Source organism: Eptesicus fuscus, chromosome 17 (genome assembly GCF_027574615.1).
Source record: "Eptesicus fuscus isolate TK198812 chromosome 17, DD_ASM_mEF_20220401, whole genome shotgun sequence".
NCBI lineage: Eukaryota > Metazoa > Chordata > Mammalia > Chiroptera > Vespertilionidae > Eptesicus > Eptesicus fuscus.
Window position 1 is genome coordinate 59,829,594 of NC_072489.1, and position 21,460 is coordinate 59,851,053.

At 60.7% G+C, this 21,460-nt stretch overlaps 1 protein-coding gene across 4 annotated transcripts in view; it reads left to right on the forward strand.

Annotated features, from left to right (window-relative positions):
* CTBP2 (C-terminal binding protein 2) overlaps positions 1–21,460 on the forward strand; it is a 100,394-nt gene that overhangs the window by 63,328 nt on the left and 15,606 nt on the right. For all 4 annotated transcript variants that reach the window (XM_054729239.1, XM_054729238.1, XM_054729242.1 and 1 more), the window contains one exon: positions 13,137–13,293. In XM_054729239.1, the coding sequence (XP_054585214.1) occupies positions 13,236–13,293 (58 nt within the window). In that variant the 5' untranslated portion in view covers positions 13,137–13,235. The remainder of the gene's footprint in view (positions 1–13,136; positions 13,294–21,460) is intronic.

Sequence of the window (21,460 nt, forward strand, 5' to 3'; positions counted from 1 at the left end):
TCCTGCTGCCGCTGGTCAGTGAGGAGAGCAGGGTGGTGGGAGGGGAGTGGCGTTAGCACACGGGCGGCACCCAGAGGAGCCCTAGACCAGCGCTGAGTGGACGGCGCTCACCGCATCCGTCGGAGACCTGTCTGTGACGTTCCTGGGGGGTTGCTCGTACCCAAGCTCTTTAAAGTGCCCACCTTTGGGAAGAATGGAAACCATTCCTGTCTGCATTCCCACCTGGTCTTGACAAAGAAAGGGGCTCATTCTTCCAGGCGTGGGTGCAGCCGGCGCCCTGCTTTGCCTGCTGCGTGGGGTTAAGTTTGGGGACAGCTCGGAGTTGCAGCCGGGGCTTCTGTAAAGCTCTGTGGCTGTCCGTGAAGAACGAACAACAGTTTCCAGAAGGCCTCCGAGTTTTCTGGGGCTCCAACGAGAAGCCTGGAGCGGCCCCCAGTGTGTGGTTCCTGCGCCCCGTGGTGGGGGCCGGGGGTTGTGGACAGGAGACGGGCCAGCCCGCCCCCCAGGCCCAGCGCTGTGACCTGTCAGAGCCGTAACAAAGACCAGGCCGGCCTGTTGCTGCGGGAACAGGATGCGCTTTGGAAGGAGGATTAAAAGGTAAGTTGGATCTGGGACAAATCAGGTCCAAAAGCCGGGCTTTTGTCAACAAACGAACTTGGCCCTATTTTAAGCCGCGCATGTTATGTACCAGGACTTCCTGTTTTTCCAAAGAAACCACGTCTTCTGGGTTTTGTGATGATGGATTTATTGAAACATTTGCTGTTCAAGTGAACCAAGTAGTTTTCCAACCAAATAGTAAAACTGGAGATTTTGTGACCCGCAGAGGCAACACGTGTGCACACGCAGCGAGAGTATGTTCCCGGCGGCCCCGGCCTGGCCGCTCCACCCGGTGAATGAACAAAGAGCTGGCTGCCAGTCGGGGTCCTAGACGCCCCGTAGCTCGGGGCCTGGCTTGTGCGGGGCGGGGCTGCTCGGGGACAATCGAGGGGGGTTGCTGCTCTAAGTTGAGCCATGTGCTCTCTTTCTAGGAGCGCTGGTCCGGCCAGTCAGAGCGGCGTGAGTCCCACCCACTTCCTGCCGACCTCTCGACACCGACAGATGGTTTTTCTTAGTGGTGTCATTAGGCCTCTGTTCACGCTGACCTCATCAGATTGTATTGGGGCCATTTCATAACTTTTGTTTCTAAAAATCCATTTAACCCTTCCCGAGCTCCCCTCTGAGAATAAGGTCACCCTGCTTCCTGCTGCTGCCCAGTTTTCTTTTGGCCCCTGGACCTGGTGGCGGGCGGACTGAGCCCACCGGGTCCGGTCTCCACAGAGCTGGGTGAACCCACAGCTGGAAGCTGCCCTGTGCCCCGGGAACAGGCTCACAGACATGGATGCAGGGCCGTTCCCAGCACCTCCTGTGAGAGGACCGCTACTCACCAAGCGATGGGGGTCCCGGGGGTGACTGGGAGGTGGTCCCCAGTGGGCGTACCTCAGGGCACCCGTGCGACCTGGACTGCCATTGCCCGAGATGGGCTGGGAGTGATGGCATGGGAGGTCCTAGGCCTGTGGAAGTTTCTGGAGCCGACTCCCCTCGTCTGAGTACAGGCCCCATCCGGCCGGGCGCTGTGCGTGGCGGAGGCGGAAGGGTAGAGGCCGTGCTCCAGCCTCCCTCGAAGCTCACCCAGAGCACAGCAGTGCCGCGAGGGCATGCACGCTGGCCCTGGCCCTGGAGCTCTGGGCTGGGGTGTTGTCAGAGGAGGGGGACTTCCTCTGGGCTCCCCCTTCTGAAAATGGGGGGGTTGGCTGCGCTCTGCCCTAGGGGCCCCTGGAAGGCTGGGAGCAGCTCCCCTGCAGCCTCACCCGGAACAGGTTGAGGCCCGAGATGGGCGAGTGTGCGGGTGCTCCCTGAGGTGGGGCGCCTTGCTGTGGATTCGGTGCGGAAGTGGGGGCCGCCTGCACCTGCGCTGGTGAGTTAGCGCCCAAAGGCACAGCGCCCCACAGCGCGCTGGCTGTGTGAAGGGGTGCGCGTGGGTGAGAACTGGCTGTGTGAAGGGGTGCCCCCTCAGGTCTGACGAGCTCCACCTGTGGGGGTGTTAGTTGGGGTTCAGGGGCCGTGGGTGGGGCTCAATGAGATGGAACTGCACGTTTTCAACCTGAATGGCATGGCTGAAGCTGGCTCTGGGCTTTCAGATTTCTGGATCAGCAACAGCTGGCGGCACTGCTGGGCATGACATGGGGTCCTGGGCATGACGGGGGCCCTAGGGGGTGATGTGAGGGTCCTAGGGGTGACGGGGGCCCTAGGGGTGACGGGGGCCCTAGGGGATGATGTGAGGGTCCTAGGGGTGACGGGGGCCCTAGGGGATGACGGGGGCCCTAGGGGATGATGTGAGGGTCCTAGGGGTGACGGGGGCCCTAGGGGATGACGGGGGCCCTAGGGGATGATGTGAGGGTCCTAGGGGTGACGGGGGCCTTAGGGGATGATGTGAGGGTCCTAGGGGTGACGGGGGCCCTAGGGGTGACGGGGGCCTTAGGGGATGATGTGAGGGTCCTAGGGGTGACGGGGGCCCTAGGGGTGACGGGGGCCTTAGGGGATGATGTGAGGGTCCTAGGGGTGACGGGGGCCCTAGGGGTGACGGGGGCCTTAGGGGATGATGTGAGGGTCCTAGGGGGTGACGGGGGCCCTAGGGGGTGATGGGGGTCCTTCAGGGTGACGGGGGCCCTAGGGGGTGATGGGGGGCCCTAGGGGTGACCGGGGCCTTAGGCGATGATGTGAAGGCCCTAGGGGATGATGTGAGGGTCCTAGGGGTGACGGGGGCCCTAGGGGATGATGTGAGGGTCCTAGGGGTGACGGGGGCCCTAGAGGGTGACGGGGGGTCCATGGGGATGAGCGGAAACATGGGCCAGAAGTGACCTGGAGTTGTTGAGTCTCAGGTTATCAGTAGTGCGGGCAGCAGTTTGGATTTGTTAATTTCTCACGTCTCAGAATGTTCCAGAAATGCCATGATTCCAAGAAGCCGTCCAGGGCCACAAAAGCGTGTGTGCATCTGTGCGCACACATGTGCGGTTTTGTGTGCACTGCCCACCGCTACACTCCAGGCCCCTCTGCCCTGGGGTCCCGGCATCTCCGGGCCATCTGTCAGCTCTCACCGCGGGAAGGGCTGCTCGATGCTCTGAAACGGAGCAGACGGCCCTTCGTGGTACCTGCTCCTCTTCCCTCCGACGTGGGACGTGGAGAGCGCCGGGTAATCGCTGCAGTTCAAGGACCACTTCTCAGAACAGGAGCGGGAGGCTGTTACCGCGCGTCACCAGGCGGCTAGAGGGCCGCGTCTGAACGCGGGCCTGGGCCCCGCTCCACTCTAACGTCCCGGGTTTATGGGGGCGCCCGGGTCTGAGTGAGGGGCCTGCGTGTGGGGCACAGCCCTGGAATGTGCCTTAAGTGTCTGGGTGAGTGAGCAGCCCTCGGGTGACCCCTCTCGGTGCCGGTGGGTGCTGATGTTCGGAGAAGTTCCTGGGAGATGGCGGAGCGGGAGGTGTGACAGGCCCGGTGTCACTGCAGGCGGCTGGGGGTTAGGGCGTTGGTGGCCCGTGTCGGCGTCCTCTGTCCTGTGGGGACGGGGAACGTGGTGGCATCGCAGTCCGCGCGTGTCCTCGCTTACACCTCTGCTGGTCACTGGACCCTCTCGGTGCCGCAGCGAAGCTGGTGGGTCGGGGGAGGGCTGCACCACGGCCAGCTTTCCAGAAGTCCGTGTTACACCACGTTTTTTGCTTTTACAAGAGACCTGCATGAATACCTGCTTTTGCTGATGAAAGAAATCCGCCAACTTTTACTTTTACCAAAAAAGGTAAAAAGCGAAAATAACGTTTGTTTTGCGAACAGTTACTGCGTCAGCGCAGCCCGATGCGGGCGACCCTGCTTTTACTGTCTGTGTTGGTTAGGGTTATGATTTGGTGGGTTACTTTTGGGTGTGGGAGTGCTCAAAAAATTACCCATATCCTATATAATAAAGAGCTAATTAGACTGGACGGTGGAATGACCTTCCGGAACGACCAGTGGGCAAGGGGTGAGGCAGCCGGGGCTGCGAGGGCCGAGCCCCTTGCACACATTTCGTGCACCGGGCCTCTAGTAAATTAATAATGGCTCCTCAGCTTTACGCCACGTCTGCGGACGGAGGTGTTCATGGGAAAGCTGTACTTTGGACCGCGGGGACCCTGTGTTGTGCAAGCGGCACCTCATTTGAAATCAAGGCTGGCCGCCCCAGGCAGACGGGGCACTCCCGTTTCGTGGCCCTAAATGCTGGCCCCTCAGACGCGGGGGTGGTGCGCTGCGCTGTGGGAGGGGAGGGGCGGCTCTCCCGGTGCATCGGGCTGGCCTGCAGGTTACTCAGGCGCCTGTTTGGGCCCCGCCCAGCTGCTCTGATCCCCTCCCCGCTGAACTTGGGACCAAGGCCGGTCCCTGCTGCTTCCGGAGGCGGTGGGTTTGGAGGGAGCTCTCCTGCTGTCTGTGTTTGAGATCATCTTTCCAGACACCTGCTTTCTGAAAATGGACCAAGCACCCAGCCACCCATCATTTCCTCTGGTAACTCATCTCCACCACACGCCTGAGGGCCCTCCCGGCTGAAGGCGCTCCTGCAGGCAGGCAGCCTCTGACCCGGGCCTGCCTGCGGGCCTCTCAGCCTCGCCCTGGCCTGCCAGGTGGCCCACACGCCTCCCTGGGTTGTCCACCCCGAAGTGGGCTGTGAACAGAGGGCAGAGTGAGTCCCACCGATGTGGTTTGGAACAAGGTGGAGAGAGGCTTGTGATGTCCGCCTGTGGCCTGCGAAGGCGGAGTCAGCTCAGGTGGGGCACTCGGATCTCCACGTGTGGGTCCTTTCAGAACATCACCTGCCAAGTCAGGCCAAGAATAAGCCATTTCCTTGGGGCATCTGTTGCTATGGCAACCTTAGCTTCGCGTGGTGCTGAGAGGATGCTGGTCCTGTGGAGGGTGGGACATGTGTGTCCCCTACGTCCGCACCGATGGGCTGCACCAGCCCCTCCTTTCCTTCTCCAGCCGGAACCTTGTGGGTGTCTGCAGGGGTGGGGGCAGGGGTGGTGCGCTGCCTCTGTGTTTCACTTCTTCGAGCCTGGTGATCAGGAAAGACCGGCGAGGTCGGCTCCCCTCTGGGGTGGCTGGCCTGGCAGGCGGAGGGGCCAGAGAGGGAGCCCTCCCTCCGCTGTCGCTGTCGCTGCCGCCGGCATCCGCTCCTGGGAAACCCACTCTCCCCTCCTCCCTCCGAACGAGCGTCCCTGGGGCGGTGGTGTATTCTGAGGCGTCCAAGGTTCGCAGCAAACACCCCGGGGTGAGGGAGCTGAGGTCACCAGCTGGCCAGGTGTGCCTGAGCCGGAAACGGTGGTTTGCCATGGGGACCCTGGCAGGCCTTTGCCAGTCCCCCAGCCCGTTCCTTGTAAACTGTCTGTGCCAAGTTGCTTTCCGTTCCCGTCACTGTGGCTCACTCCTCGTGGACGGGTCTTTGAACCGTGAAAGCTCATCCTTCAGGGCGGCCTGTGGCCTTCCTGCGTCAGGGGCCGAGCCCGGGAGTGAGCCCTCTGCTCCATGGAGGGGCTCACAGCCCCAGGCCCCGGCCACCGGCACTCCCCTGCCCCTCTGCCCCTCTGCCCCTGGCTGGGTGTGCCTGAGGCCTGAGCAGGTTTTCCGTAAGGGCGGTGGGAGGTGCCCGTCCCTTCTGCATCTTGAGGCTGAGGGAAAATGCAGCGTGTCATCCTGGAACCACCCGACTTTTCTCCCGGGGTACCTGGAACTTGCTCCGGGCTCTCCAAGAGGCCAAGTTGGGGTGGACAGGAGCTGGGGGGGGGCGGGCGGAAGGGGTCCTGGCCAAGCAGCTCAAGCCCACAGCCTCGGAGGCCGAGCAGGGCGTGCAGTGCCCTCTGCTGGCCGCAGGGCCCCGTCGCTGGGCACCAGGCCTCTGGGTGGGCCTGCTCTGGGAAGGGCTGGGACAGAAGCCAGCTCCACACACACACACACACACACACACACACACGCTGTGAGCCAGCCCGGGGTGCAGAGAGCATGCCCTCCCGTGGATTCCACACCGCGGAGGGCTGTGTCCCCGAGGGAGGGGGCTGCTCCGAGAAGACAGCGAGCTTTTGAGGCGTCCGTTCCAGCGGCAGCCGCCCAGAGGCAGGCGTCTTCCGGGTCCGACAATGTGATGTTTAAAAATTTAAGATCCCATCATCACTCTTTGTTCAAAAAGGTTTCCTTAACTATATTTTTGTTGATTTCAAAGAGGAAGGGAGAGAGAGAAACACCAGTGATGAGAGCGAATCACTGATTGGCTGCCTCCTGCACGTCAGACCAAGCCCCCAACCTGGGCATGTGCCCGTGACTGGAATCAAACCCGGGACCTTTCAGTGCACAGGCTGGTGCTCTATTTACTGAGCCAAACCGGCTAGGGCTGATAACCAACTTATTCCTGTAATTGTCTTTATTAGACATTTAAATACAAGTATAATTCATATGTTAGGATAAGCCAAATAACCCAGAGTTGCCTTAAAAAAGTTAACTTTTTACTACTCCCCACGCCCTACACCCCGCTCCTTAGACTGTATTTTCAAGTTCAGCACAAGCTTAGCAGTGGCGTCCACACAGCTGGCTCCTGCCGGTGTGGCCCCCGGGCCCGCCCTCAGTGGCTATCAGCTGCTTCATCTGTGGTTTCACCCGCATCGCACCATGCAGCAGACATGTGTGGCTACACGATTGTATCACAGGCGGAGATACCACCCTCGGGCGACCTCTGGGCCCTGGAGCGACCTCCCCGGGGCGGAGGCCTGTCTGCAGGCATTTTCTGAGAACTTTCTAACGTTCTGGATGCATCCTCTGAGCGGTGTTCACTTTCCTCACTTGGTGTGAGCATTCTGCAGAGATTTCTTGCTCTCTGTATGCAGCAAAGGATGAGTTGTCGGGTCAGGGTCAAGGTCAGGGTGGGCCCCGTTCCGCTGGTCTTCTTGACCACTCCTGCCCAAGGGGAGGGAAACGGGGCCAGAAGAAAAGCCTGTGTTCGTGGTTCCTCAGTCCCAATGCCAGGCACATGGGAGGCCCGTCTACCCCTCCCTCTCCATGCGATGAAAGCTTATTTGCCTTTATCATTTTTGTTTTAAAGGATGCTTTATTACAACTATTTATTTCTAAAGCATATTTTTAAGTCAACTGCTTTTAAAGGGTGTGGAAATCCTTCACACGGGAGGGTCTCGCTTTCTTCAGCAGCGAAGACAACTCTGAATTCTCATCATGACACACACAACACAGCCCGTTAGGATCGCTCCTGCTCTGGTCCCTGCTGTCTCGGTGGTTCGTCCGGCGTGGTTTCTGCATTTGCTTCCTCTTGTGATGGCCTCTGACCTCGCAGGCCACCCCGCCAGCGCGGCCTCCACGCGCTCAGACTCGCTTTCTCTGTTCTCTGACAGGACGAGCTCGGGGGCAACTGTGGGTCTGCACAGCTCCTCCCTGTGTCTCCTTCAAAGCCCCAAAGAATATTGGGTGGGAGAGGGGGCAGGTGCAAAGAGTGAGGGCACAGGCCCAAGATCCTTATCTAACACCCACTGGGTGGCAGGTTTTGGTCTGCCCTGAATTGTTGGGATGGTTTTTATACTCGTAGTAGTGGCCTGGTGCACGAAATTTGTGCACATTAAAAGGGAATTAATTAGAAGAAATATTTTAATATTGCTATTTGCCCTTTCTCTGTAATAGAATTGTCAGAGATGAAAGAAAATTAGTAAAATGTATATAAAATCTCCCTCCTGTCATAGTCTGGGGCGCGCTGTGGGACCTAGAGTCAAGTCCCCGCCCACCACCCGCAGGCACGCACTTCAAAAACACAGGAGACCCAGACCCGGCCGGCCCCACCCCCATCAAACCCCTCTGGGCAGGGGGCGCAGCCTGAGGTCCCCCGTCAAGGCTAGCACTCCCCCCCCCCAGCGTCACATCAGTGCTGACCAGGGACGCACGCAGGCAGTGTCATGTCCCAGCTGGGGATGCAGGCAGGCAGCTTCACCTCAGTGCTGGGCGGGGGCGCACACAGGCAGCGTGACATCAGCGCTGGGGGCGGAAGTCCACCTCCGTCCCCACCCACAGACTGGTTGTGACTGGGACGCCGTAAACCACAAATCAGCATGTTACCTCTTTACATGTACAGATACTAATCCAGTCCGGTGAGCGTGTTCCTGTGCTCCAGGGCAGAGTGTTAGCGGTTGGTCTGGGGTCCCCACCATACGGTGTGTTGGCGTTTTAAACCCGCAGCGCCTGGCGCAGGCGTGGGAAAGGGTGGTGGACTGTAACTGTGTCTGTGCGTCTGTCTGAGACCATTGTTGCATCAGCCCCGGGAGCAGAGGGTGGGGCCCACAGAGCCGATGGAGGGCAAGTGACCGGGGTGTGACCTTGCCGCCCGAGGGCTGGGCTGCTCCTGGGCCTTCCCTGGGGACAGATAAACAGCCCGGACTTGAGTGGCGGGCAGGCCGGGCTCCCGGAGCCAGCATGGAGCCTGAGTGTGGTTAAGGGTCCTCTGCTTACCTCCTAGCAGGGGTGGGGCTGTGGGGGGAGGCTGCCCTGCACACCTTTTGTGCCACTTGGTGTCTAAAGCCTGTTTTTAACTTGGGGTGGGGGGGGCAAAAAAATAAAGAAATAGGCTGCAAGCTACTGAGCCAGTAGCCAAGGAGCAGGAGGGGCTCGTGGGCGCCCACGAGTCTCATCCCACAGGGTCCCGTTTCATCCCTTAAAGAGCACTTCTAATGACTGTTAGCTGTGGAGCTAAGTCTGCTGGTGAACCCCGGGCCAGGTTTTCTCGCTGGTCCCCGAGCCCCCGGACACGGGTTTTGTTAGATCTGGTTTCTAATTGGTCCTTCGGATCCAGTTTACTGAACGAGACCCAAGAGCCTTCAGAGCCTTCGGAGGATCCCACCACCGTCCTCCCGGCCCAGGGCCGCTGCTCCTGCTTGGCCTGAGCGGTGGGCCAGGTTCTTAAAGGAGCCGGAGGACCCAGGACTGAGCTGGGACTAGCTGAGGCAGAGGGCGGCCCGCATGCTGCAGGCACTGTTAGAGCGCAGGCCCTGCCGATTGGGGGGGGGGCTCCCCTGTGTTGAGCGCTGTTGCTACTCCGCTGGGTCCCTCACAGGTTGGGGAATGAGCCTGACACATCAGCGAGCCTTGTCGCCTGTGGTGCAGGGGACCCTGGAGCCGTGGTGTCCCTCCAGGATCCCAGGTTCTGAAAGGGGGTCCCTGTGCCCCGGGGCCTGCTGGGAGCCTGGGAGCCTTTGTACTTCTGTTGGATCGTCTCAGCCTCCCGAACGTTAACCCTGCCCCCAGTGTAACACGGAGTGTATCCTGGGAGGTCAGTCGCCTGCCCGCCTGTGCTGACAGGATCCGCTGCGCATGTGAGGCCCGGTGCCGGTTAGCACAGAGCTCGGTGGCTTTCCTGAGCGGCATCGAAGGCTGTCCTCGCGTCCACTGGTTTAGCAGAATTCTCCTTTCGAAAGATGTCGTTACTTGGGAACTTCAGCTCTCATCTCTGTGAAGACGAGGAACTAGAACAAAGGACCGGGAGGTCTTCGGGATGCTCGGTGCGCGCAGCAGCGGGGCCTGGGTCCCTGCGCCCGGTGGTGGGTCCGCCCGGCAGGCTGGGCGGCCGGCTGGTCCTCATCGAGTGACGACCAGGCCTTGGACCTGGTCGGGGGAGGGAGCCTCCATGCTCTCGCCCTCCCTTTGGGAGCTTCCATTTTGCACTCTCTGTCCCAGCAGCGGTTGTGCAACCAAGTGTTTTCCTTCCTGTTTGCCCCCCTCTTCTCTCCTGACACCTCAGTTTCCCTCTGAGCCCACATGGGATGGTCCTCTTTCCGGCACTAAACGGGCATCTGGCTGTCGGTTCCGGCGTCTTCCCCGCTCAGCACGCTGATTCCCAACGCAGACCTTTCAGCCCAGATCACACTCTTCTCCGGCTAAGGAACCCGCTGGACCCCCTCGGGGCGAAGGCTGGGTTCGGGTGGTTGTGAGGTTCGGCCTTGGCGCATGTCCCTGCTGAGAAGACCTGACTTGCCTTTTGACCTTTCGTGGGTTCCGCCGAGGCGCACCTGCCAGCAGGAGCGAGGGCGCGCAGCCCGCGCCGGGCCTGTGTCCGGGGGTGTCTTCCCAGGAAGGCGCAGGCGGGCCTTGGCGGTCGGTTGCTTCCCCCAGAGTGCTCTGCGCTGGGGAGAACGTTTCCGTCCTTCCTCTGGTTCTGGCTGGTCTTAGCCAGGTGGACAGACACTGACGGGGAAAGCACAGGGGGTGTTTGTACAGGAGCCCCATAGAGATACGGGGCCGAGGGCCAGCCCGGCAGGTGAGGCTTCTGTGCCATCCTGAGCTCGGGAGTGGGACGGGGCGTGGGCAGCCGGGGTGGAGGGTGACGCACGGGCCGATGGGAAGAGCAGAGGTTTGGGCACCGGACTCTCGCAGCGCAGGGAGACGTCTTGTGTTCAGGTCTGCTGGGTCTCGGTTGCCTTCAGCTCAGAGTAACCCACGTGCCCATGGGCACCTAGTGGGGTGGCATGTCCTCCCTTGCACGTCTGACCCTCACAGCCACTCTGGTGATCCCTCTTCTCCAGAAACGGGCCTGCTTATCCCCAGGGAGGTTCCAGAACCTTCTGCCACCTGCAAAGCCACCACTGCTGTGAGAGTGGGGGAGCACAGCACGCCCCCCCTCTTCCCTGCGTGGCCTTTGTTCACCGGTTCCACAGCGACTGCGTCACGTCAGGTGCTGGTCGGGTGATCAATCCAGGGGCAGGAGGTTCCGGACTTAGGCGTGTGGACCTGCAGAAAGTGAAAGTGGGGGTTGGCTCTCAGCAGGCACTGCCGAGGGAGCCCAGGGCCAGCGCGGGGGACAGGGTGCTGGCCTCGGCGTGGACACCACTGCTCCAGCTCAGCTCCGCGGGGGGCTGTGCCTGCCGTCCGCCCGGAAGAGGGCTGTGTTAATTAAGTCCATGCAGTAGCTTGCTCCTTCAGGAGACAGATGTCACATTTCATAAATTCTTGCTTCAAAAGAAATACCGCGGGAGGGGATCGAAGCGACACAAATCAGAGGTTACTACCACCAAGTCCAGACCACACACACCCAGACTCCCTGTCCGCGTGGCCACCTGGGACAGGGTGGGCCCCACAGCCGGAGGGGCCGAGGAGAGCCGGCCACAGGACTCGCCCCTCCTCACCCTTCAGAAAGCCAGGCACACAAGTCAGTTGCTTTTTAAAAACTTTTTTTTATAAATAGTAGGACACGGTTGATTTGTATAAACTGATGCCTGGTCTTCCCTTTGATTGCGTAATCGAGAGATCCTGCTATCAGTTTTTCAGGAAGCCTCTAATTATACAGATTAAAATTCATAGGGAGCGGAAGGGATGATTGTGCCTCACCCGGGGAATTGGGGGAGGAGGGTGTGAGCTCCCTCCTGCTCAGAGTGACGCTGTCCTCCTCACCTGAGGCGCTTCACAAATGGGAACTGATTAACCCTCTCACCCCTCTGCTGGGCCACGGCACCTTGGTCAGAGCTCGGACCCAAGCCCTGGGCAGGCCGAGTGCCCCCGGGGCCCACCGGGTCCTATCCTCTGTGGTGCCCATCCCCCTCCCCACTGCGCATGATGGGCTTTCCATAAAGAACCAGAATTTAAAAGACAAGTCCACCACATGGTCATCACCCAGGTCTTCCGGCTGGTGGCCCGCTGAGGGCTGCCTGCACCTCACTGGCCCATCCGGCCACGCGGGGTGAGGGCTCCGGGTTTGGGAAGAGTTCGGGCATCTCTTGGATTCATGTTGCCTTGATTATTTATGGGATCAGGCATTGTGCTTTTGTCTCACTCTTTTAAAAAAACACCACACAGCCCTAACCCGTGTGGCTCAGTGGATAGAGCATCGGCCTTCGGACTGAAGGGTCCCAGGTTCGATTCCGGTCAAGGGCATGTACCTTGGCTACGGGCACATCCCCAGTAGGGAGTGTGCAGGAGGCAGCTAATCGATGTTTCTCTCTCATCGATGTTTCTAGCTCTCCATCCCTCTCCCTCCTCTCTGTAAAAAATCAATAAAATACATATTTTTAAAAACACACCACATAATTATTGCCATAAATCTTTGGGGTGCCTTTTCAGTGTCATTGCTGGGAAATTAGCCGTCAACCACCATGGGCCATAAGCCACCTCCCTTTCCACAGTCACACCTGCTTGCCGGCCTGGGACAGAGGCCCTGGGGCCTCACCTGTGTCGCCTGGCCCTCCTTGGCTGGTGACTGGGACACCTTTTCCTCTGTGGTTACTGTCCAGCTACGGCTGCAGCAGCGAGCTCAGAGCTGGGACACGGGTGCAGGTAACAGTATGGTCTCGGCTGGTCCCCGGATGAGCTGGAAGTGAGGGTTCGAGCCTCCCAGAGCGAGAGGCCACGGGCTCCCTCCTCCTCCTCGGGTGGCACGTGGCTTTCCTTCGGAGGCTCCCACATCCCCAGCCCTTCCGCCCGGACGCTGCCCTCGTGGATGGCTCGCTGCTCCCTCCACATGCAAGGAGGGCTTGGGAGATGGCACTGAGCCCGGTGAGGAGGCGTGGGCCTTTCTGTCCCCTTCTCCTGCCGTGGTGGCCAAGGGCTGTGTTGTCCTCCGCCGCAGCTGACCCCTGACCCCTGATGGGCAGTGCGGGCAGTTCCTGTGAAGCACCTGGCAGAAGGCCTTGAGCCTCATGTAGCTGCAGGTGGTGCCGGCATCCCGGTGCCAGTGGACCTGGGCCCGCTCCCCAGGTGCTCCCGGCGCCTGCCCCCCTGCGGCTCTGCCTTGGGGTCGCAGACGCACAGGACAGGTCCGGAGGGCTGTGCTGTCTCTGGCGTGGAGGACAAGTTCTCCCGCTGCAGGTCAGTTGCTCATTGCTGTTTCCAGCCTGAAGTTAACAGCAAGAGGCCCGATGCCGGCGGCCAGCGCTGTGGGGACAAGGACTCGCTCTGAGCCTGTTGGGCGCTTCCTGCCACGGGCACCTGTGTGCAGTGAGGGCGGAGGGCGAGCGCCAGGTGGCAGGTCCCCGTAGGGAAGAGCAGCGTCCTGCCTGACCTGTCGCCCTGTGCCCCGGTGTCCGGAGAGTAAGGCTCTTTTCTCCTTGTTTCAGGGTTCATAGTGGCGTCATGCCCGCAGCCTCCTGCCCGTCCCCCTAAGTTCTTGGAGGACCGCTTGGCCTTTGAATCAGAGTTGCAAAGTCCGACAAAGAATGGCCCTTGTGGATAAGCACAAAGTCAAGCGCCAGCGATTGGACAGAATTTGTGAAGGTAAGAGCCAGCGTGCTGGGTGGTTTTCAGCCAAAGTCGCGCAGCCCTGCCCTCCGTCGGGACCAGGTCACCGGTCTCACCTCTCCCTTGTCGGGAACTGGTTCCCTGGCCGGACTGTGCACCACAGCCCAGCCGAGGGCCCTCAGACCCCAGCGCCTCTCGCCCTCAGGCACCTCCGGCCTTGGCCTTGTGGTCAGCAGGCCTGACCTTTGCATAGAGAGGTCGAGGCCTGGCTTCCCGGTCGGTGGGCCAGGAGGGAAGCTGGGGAGGAAGTAGGCCTCAAGGTCCATTTTTTCCACTTGCCTGAGACCATTTGCATATGAAAGACCTGTGTATTAGAGCCATCTTTTTTACTTCCTGAAGTTTCCGGACTTGCTCTGTTTCGAATTAAGATGTTTGCGAGGATGAATTACACATTGGTCCCGAGGAGCCCAGCGCTGCCCTCGTGGTGTGCGCACCCCTGGCATCTCAGGGTGCCTGGGAGTGCTTCCGCCGTGAGAGGAAAACAGACGTGATTAAAATCTAGCGGGAGCCTGGCCACAGCACTCGGCCATGTGGAGGAAGCGGCACCCTCCCCTAGTCCGGGCGGGGCGGGCCATCCCGGCATGGCCCGCGCCGCCCCCGGGCACCAGGCCCGCTCCGTGGGGCTCCGCGTGCTCACTGGTGACTTCGCCGCAGGCTTGTCACAGCAATGGTGGGAGCCCGCTCCAGCGAGGGCCCCCACGCTGGTCGGCCCGCTAACTCGGACAGGAGTGCGTACCCCACCAGTTGTCCATATAGAAGTGTTCTCCGGGTAGACGTGGCCCCAGCCACTGGGGAGGGGGCGTTGGAGGCATCCAGAGCCGCGTTCTGCCGAGTGGCGGTGCGCCCGAGAGACCCCGGAATGTAAGAGCACGCTGTCCCCACTTCCCTGGGGTTCTGCGGGGTGCAGAGGTTGGGGTTTACGCATTCTTTAAAAAAACATTTAAAAATGTCCACGCACACAGGCTGATAGGCTGGTCCAGCGGCAGTGGTGTCCCTTCAGTGGGAGCTCCCACGGCATAGCTGCTGCCTTTGCTTTCTTTCTGTAGAGACGCAGCTGGAAGTGCCAGGCCTAAGGGCGGGCGGGCGGGCTTTTCCAGAACCCTCGGAGCGGAGCTGTGAGAGCGCAGTCCGCTCTGAAGGCCCAGGGCCTGGATCTCCTTAGCATCCTTTCCTGCGCGGACACTGCACCCCCCGCCCCCCACCCCCGGGAACTGGGCCTCGCGCCAGCACCCTCGCAGAGAGACTCCTGCCCACCTGTCAGCCGCGCTGTGCCTGTGCGGAGCCCAGCAGGGAGCAGCGGGTAGCCCTCTGTCTCTCGGTCTCCATAATCTCCGGGCATTCCAGGGCCTTCTGACCTTTCAAAGCATTGACATCATGTGACATCAGGCCACACCTCGGGCCAGTGGTTTGTACAACATCCCGTAACCTAGGTTCACCTGATTGGGGAGGGGTTTTTCAATGTTCTTTTGACCTTCGGTGGAAAGGAGCTGCCATTAGGTCCTGTTCCAGTTCCAGAAAGCTCCAGGGACAGTCCCAAGGTGGGTGTCAGGGATGTCGGTGGGCCGGTCCCACACCCGCAAGCCCGGAGTTGTCTAGGGGTGCGATCAGAGCAGAGAACGGGGTTGGAGGGCGCCAAGCAGGGGTCGCCAGCCTCCTGCCCATTTCTTATAACGGAGGTTTCGGTCTCACCTGCATCGTGAACGTGGTCCTGAGACAGTAGCAGTCACACATCCTGAGATTTCGCCACAGCACACCCTCCGGTAGACACCCCAGAATTCTCTCTCACAGTGACTTCTAAATTGTGGTCCCAAACATTTGCTGAATGAGTACCAGCCGCTGCAGAACGCCTGCGTGGGCTCCCTGTATGGATGAGCCGGTGGAGCATCTGCCCAGGGGAAGGCGCCTTCACCCGGATGTCGGGGCTCGAGGTCACGCACAGGGCGGAGGCCCAGGTGCTCCGGCTGCTCTGTGGCCTCCATCCCGGCCCGCTGGGACAGTGGTCTTGTGAGGTGACCTACAGGCCCGGCGGTGACTGGTGTCAGCAGCCCTCCTGTGTGCGTGTGTCCGTGTTCTCGGCTTTATTGTGACGCCTGATACCCAGCCATCGAGATGCCTGGGAGCAGGGCCTGCAGGCAGACTGCTCCGGGCCAGAGGCCTTGGTTTCCCTCTGTGGGTGTTTGCTGGCATGATGGACGGGCTGCGCCAGTCAGCGTTGTGATCTGTCACTGTGCTGTGGTGGCGCAGGTCGCCCGGGCACCAAAGGGTCTCGGGTTTGATTCCCAGTCAAGGGCAGGTACCTGAGCTATAGGTTCGGTCCCCATTCTGGGCGCATGTGGGAAGCAGCCAATTGATGAATTTCTTTCTCTCTCTCTCTCTCCCTCTCTCTCCTCTCCCCCCCCCTCCCTTTCTCTCTCTCATTCTCTCACTCCCTTCTACTCTCTCTAAAAACCAATGGGAAATATATCCTTGGGTGAGGATTAAAAAAAAAAGAAACAGTGTTGAAGCTGGCTGTCTATAGGTAGTCCACAATCATTTGTAATAAATATCTCCAAATAGTTCCAAAATGTGGATATTTAAAATGGGATTCATAATGTTGCTATACATTATAATTATATGTTTGAATCAGGCAATTATCCACATTTCCAGTAATTACGTGATTAGTGATAATTACCTTAGCTATGTAAATATACAACAGTCAGCTAGACAATGTCGATAATGCTAGAACCGAGCCCTTGTGTCAGCGATGGAGGTCGGCAAAGGAAGGGCAGTCAAGGCGAAGCTCGTGGAAGTCACTGCGAGGAAGGAAATGCGTGCCTTCCTCACCGGGCCACCGTTCTTGGTTTTAAGGTCAGTTTGGAGGCGCAGGCCCTCGCTTTCTGCAGGAGAGAATCAGGTTGAATGTTTTATTACCGTATTTTCCGGCGTATAAGACGACTGGGCGTGTAAGATTTTCCTGGGTTAAAAAGTCGTCTTATACGCCGGAAAATATGGTAGTCCAATATATCTAATTCATTATGTCTAATCCCATCAATATAGTCCAATATACCGTATTTTCCGGCGTATAAAACGACTCTTTAACCCAGGAAAATCTTATACGCCCAGTCATCTTATACGCCGGGAAGTACAGTAGTTCCGTTGCTTAGCGTCTGTGAAATGCAGCCTTCAGCTTCTCTCCGCTCCTGTCCATGCGCTGTTGGGCTCTGCACACGGCAGGGTTATTTAAACTCGCCAATTCTAAGAGCGGCGTGTCCACACCGCCCGCCCGCGTCCACTCCCCCCGTGTCCCCTCCGAGGGCCAGGGAGGGTGACGTGGTCTTGGTTTTGTGTTGCCGCTGCTGCTCTCGCCCCACCATCCCGCGGGGCTCCCCTGTGCCCAGGTGGGCAGCGCCCTGTCCCTGCCAGTGTCTGGGAGCAAACCTCCCGCTGCCTGGCTGGCCCCCGGCCTCTGTGCTCTCGGTGCGTCCGGCTTGTCACTGCCCCTCGGAGGGACAGTGCCCGCCCTCTGGCCTCAGACATCCCTCCCAGAGCCAGGTGCCCGTCTCCGGCCAGGCCTCCTTCGTCTCAGGAGGCCCAAGGGCAGGGCAGCCTCTGTAGTCCCGCAGACAGCACCCCCACAATATCGAGGTCCCTGGGCAGGGACACGTCCCACAGCTCAACCTGATGACCAGTGTTTGGGGTGACTGTAGCTAGAACCCCAAGACTGCTACGGCCTCTCCCTCTCCCTTCTAGAACCTGGGAGTGGGGCGCAGAGAAATGAGACCCCTGCTTCTGGTCGATTTCCGCTCTTTGCTGCGGGTCCCAAATGTGGGTGACTGTTGCCCACAGAGCCCGGCTCCCGGGTCTCCTAGGGGACTCGGTGGCTCTGGGACCCGAGCTCCCCTGCCAGGCCCAGGCAGGAACTGGCTCCGCACCAGCGGGGCTGGAAGCCGCGGGAGGGGCGAAGGGGGCGCCTTCTGCGCATCCGTGGCTCCGGCTGGTGGTCTCTGCACTTCCGGTCCCTCTTGCTGGGTGGCTCGCTCGCGGGAAGGGGTGGGACGTCGAGTCCTGGTCGGAGAAGATGTGTGCCAAGAGGGCCTTCTCTCCCCTTCGCGCCTGGCTGGGTGAGGCCGATGCTTCCAAGGGGTGGGCAGTCGGTCTTCCCTCGGGGAGCAGAGGTCTGCGTGCTGTGCGCTCGGACCCTGGCGCTGTCTGCACGGCGGTGTCACCGTGACGGTGGCAGACTTCCGTGGACCAGGGGTCAAGTGACGGAGGGTGGATGGAGGAGGCCTCCAGGAGGAGGTGGGCTGTCTGAGCTGGGCCCTGGTGGGTAGGAATGATGGAGGCACCCAGACAAGGTGACGGAGGAACGCTTGGCGCCTCCTCCCTTCTCCTGGCTTTCCTGCTGCCGCCCGCCCCCCTGCCACCTGCCCCCCGGCGCCTGCTGCTTCCAGGTACCTGGGAGTGTGTCCACCTCTCGAGCCGGTTTTCACGGGAGTGGCTCTGCTGGGGACACTGCAGGGACAGAGGAAGAACAACTTAAAGGCAGAAGCTGTTTGTAAACGTAAGTTCTGAGACGCTGGCAGGAACACACCAGCCGTCTGGACTCAGCGAAAAGTGGGAAGTGGGACTCCGGAGCCGTGAGGCCCTCTCACCTCACATCGTCCCCTGGAGCCGAGGGGTCGGGCTGCCCGGCCCAGCCACGGGCGCAGGGAGGCGCCCCGGGTTCCTCCCGCCTTCGCTCTCCGCTGCTGTGCCTCGTGGCCCCGGGGCCCCAGGAAGTGGAGGGCTGGCCGCACGGCCCCCAAAGGTGGTCTGGCTGTCCCCCGAGGAGACACCACTGGGCGGCGGGGGACGGACAGTGAGGCCGTTAGCCACGCGAGCCCGCCTTCGGGTTCCCAGTTTCACCACGTGCCTCTTTTTTCTTTTTTTTCTTTTTTTTTTATGAAAAGGAGTGAGGCTTTGACCCCAGACCTGCCCTTCTGCTCCACCCTCTCCGAGGGGCTTCTGTCCTGTGGACTGGCATGCTCGCGGGGTTTCCCTAGGACTGAGCTCAGGGTCGCCCCTCCCTGCGTTCCTGGCTCTCCTGGGACCGGCAGGACCCACCGCAGGGAACTGAAGGAGGTTGCAGGAGGTCTTGCCGCTAACCCGAGGTCGCCATTCGGACGGGGGGTGGGCAGCTGTGTCTGGGGCTGTGCACCCTCAGTTTCAGAGGACAGCTCTGCTGGGCACCGCGTTCTGCAGCGGGCGTCCTCGCCGAACCAGAAGCGCAGTCTGGGGGACTCGCTCCTCTTCCGGATACGGGCCCGTCTTGCTGGGTGTCGCCCCCACGAGGTTCTCAGAAAGGCGGTCCTTTCCAGAACCCTCCAGTGCCCACAGGCCTGCGGGTGGTGAGCAGCGTGGGTCTGGTCCGGGGTTTTCACCCAACACGGGGAGACCCGTCATCTCAGCGGGACTGGAGCCCCGGCCGAGGGAGTCCGGGTGGCTGCCAAGTGGGGACGGGGTGGGATGGGGAACCCGGGCCCCCGAAGCTTGTCTGTGCCCTGGCCCAGCCCCACCTCCGGGCAGCCTGCCTCGGGCGTCCGCTGAGACCCAGGCTGGGGCGGCGGGGGAGCCACCGGGAGACGGTTCGCTCTGGTCACATCTCGGAAGGGACTGCCTGCCGGCTGGGGGCGCGATCGCCACCTGCTGTGGGTTTTATTCCAAGAAGAACGAGAAGGAACAGCGGGAGCGCTAATGCTGAGGCTCAGGCAGCTGCCATCTGTTGGCTAACGGCTGGGCCTGGCTGACAGGAGCCCCGGCACCCCGTTTTGATGAGGGGTTGGGGCAGTTGTCTCTCAGCAGTTCCTCTCTGATGCTCAAACAGCTGCTTTTATCAGTGACACAGTCGGGGACATTTGGGGTTTTTGAAATTTCTGAAAAGTGGCAGCGGTTCTCCTTGCCCAGCGGAGTAGCCCAGTCGGCTCCGAACTCTGGACCGTGAGTGCTGGCTTTGGAGCTCGGCCGGGGTCCCTCACCCTGAGCTCTGGGCAGCCCAGCTCCTCTTCCGGCCCCAGCATCTCGGGTGTGACATCATCACAGCCGCCTGCCGCGTCCTTCGGGGACAGAACGCCTACAGCAGGGCCTGGTACCTGGACATCCAGCAGGTGTTGAAGCCTTAACATTCCACCCGTGACAAAGGCTTGGTGTCAAAGACGCCCCGCCCCGTCTGGGGTCACTCCGCTGGGCCGGGACTGCTGCTGTGTGTCCGGCCCGCAGCCGGGCTCTCTGGCAGTGGGGGGTGGAGGCGGACTCCCCGCTGGGGGCCTAAGTACAGTCTGAGCCGGGGAGGGGGGGAGATGTGGGCAGTGTTTCTCGGGCAAAGGCATGTCCTGACCGATGCTTGTCTCCACGTGGACCCGCCTTGTGCGTGCTCCTTCCTGTGTCTGCAGCCTTGGCCGGGGAGGGAGGAGGCCTGTGAACCAGGCCCAGGAGACGGAAGCCCGGAGGCGGGGCCTGCCCACCGCCAGCGCCCCAGGCGCCCAGCGGTGCCAGGGAGATCTGTAACCGATAGTGCTGTCCCCGTTCGGGTGGCGTTCTGTTACGTTGGCCTGCCCTTTGCACTGTATCTTCTAAGGCCGTGGTTGGCAAACTGCGGCTCCCGAGCCACATGCGGCTCTTTGGCCCCTTGAGTGTGGCTCTTCCACAAAACACCACGGCCTGGGCGAGTCTATGTTGAAGAAGTGGCGTTAGAAGAAGTTTAAGTTTAAAAAATGTGGCTCTCCGAAGAAATTTCAATCGTTGTCCTGTTGATATTTGGCTCTGTTGGCTAACGAGTTTGCCGACCACGGTTCTAAGGGAACACGTCCTGGGCTGTTGGTGAGCCAGGAAATACTGTCTCGAGGAGGGCCGGGCCTTGCAGCGGGATGCGGGCCGCACAGCAGCTTCTGTGCCCGGAACCCAGCGTGTCTGCCCCATGCCTCTCTCTGCCCGCGGCCTCGGCGGCGGAGGGTGTGGGAGAGGGTTGGGATGTCTGCGCCGCCTGAGGGCATTTCCTCAGCTGCCTTGAGGCCTTGTTGGTATTTAGGTGTCAGAAATAGGGGCCACAGCGTTCAAATAACAGCCTGGGGTCCCCGGGCTGCACCCCCAAACAGACTTGGGCCCATTCCACAGCCGGTCAGTGGTCCCAGAGCCCTGCTTTGGGGGAAGTGCTGATAAACAGAATTTGACCGACCAGCAGGGAGGCGGGCGGCGGGCGCTGTCCTTCAGCGCTGTCCCGCGTTACCTGCACCTCCAGTTCCTGGAAACGGGTCTGCACCCCTCTTCCCTCACAGTAAATCTGCACTATTTCTCACATCAAAGAAGGTTTTTTGTGTGGCTTGGCCAGTGGGGCTCAGTGGTTGAACGTCGACCTATGAACCAGGAGGTCACGGTTCGATTCCGGTCAGGGCCCAGGCCCGCGTTGCCGGCTCCCTTCCTCTCTGACATCAATAAAAACACGTTTTTTAAAGAGCAGCCTCTGGCTTGGCTCCATAGCGGCCGAAGACAGCCCTTGACCTCTGCCCCGTCTCAGTGAGGAGTCCGGGGGCTGTGCTGCTGGTTTTCCGTCCGGGTACGAGGGCTCTGGAATTCACTGGCTTCATCACCAAGGGGCGCCTCGTTCTGGAGACGTGGGCCCTTTTATCCGCCAGCCTGCCTGTTCCCATGTAATCTGCTCTTAGCCGTTCGCCGCGGATTAACGTTTCATCGGGTGGATTAAGATTGGACCGACATTAAAGTCTTTTCCTACTTTCCTTCTGTCCCTTTTAGGGGCTCGGAGGCAGGGGTGGGGGCAGGCCCCTTTGGGAGGGGGCGGTGCTCATCCAGAAAGCACCCTGGTGAGGCCGGGGGAGGTGAGCGTGGAGGTAATTCCTGCTGCGGGGCGGAGGCCTGCGAGCCGGGGCTTCCGCCGTGTGGATGTCGCAGGAACGGAAGCTCAGGGTTTTATTTAGCTCCTAATCCGCTCCGAGCAGCCGGGCCCTGTGAGCGCTCGGGCGGGGCTGCGGGCGGGGAGACTGTCCCCCACCCTCGGGGAGGCAGGCCGCCTGCCCTCTCGGGTTCCGAGGATTAATAATTGAGGCCGTCCTTGGCAATAGGACACCCGCCGTGGGTGCTCCTGCCAGCTCGAGGGGCTCGGACGCAGCCAGTC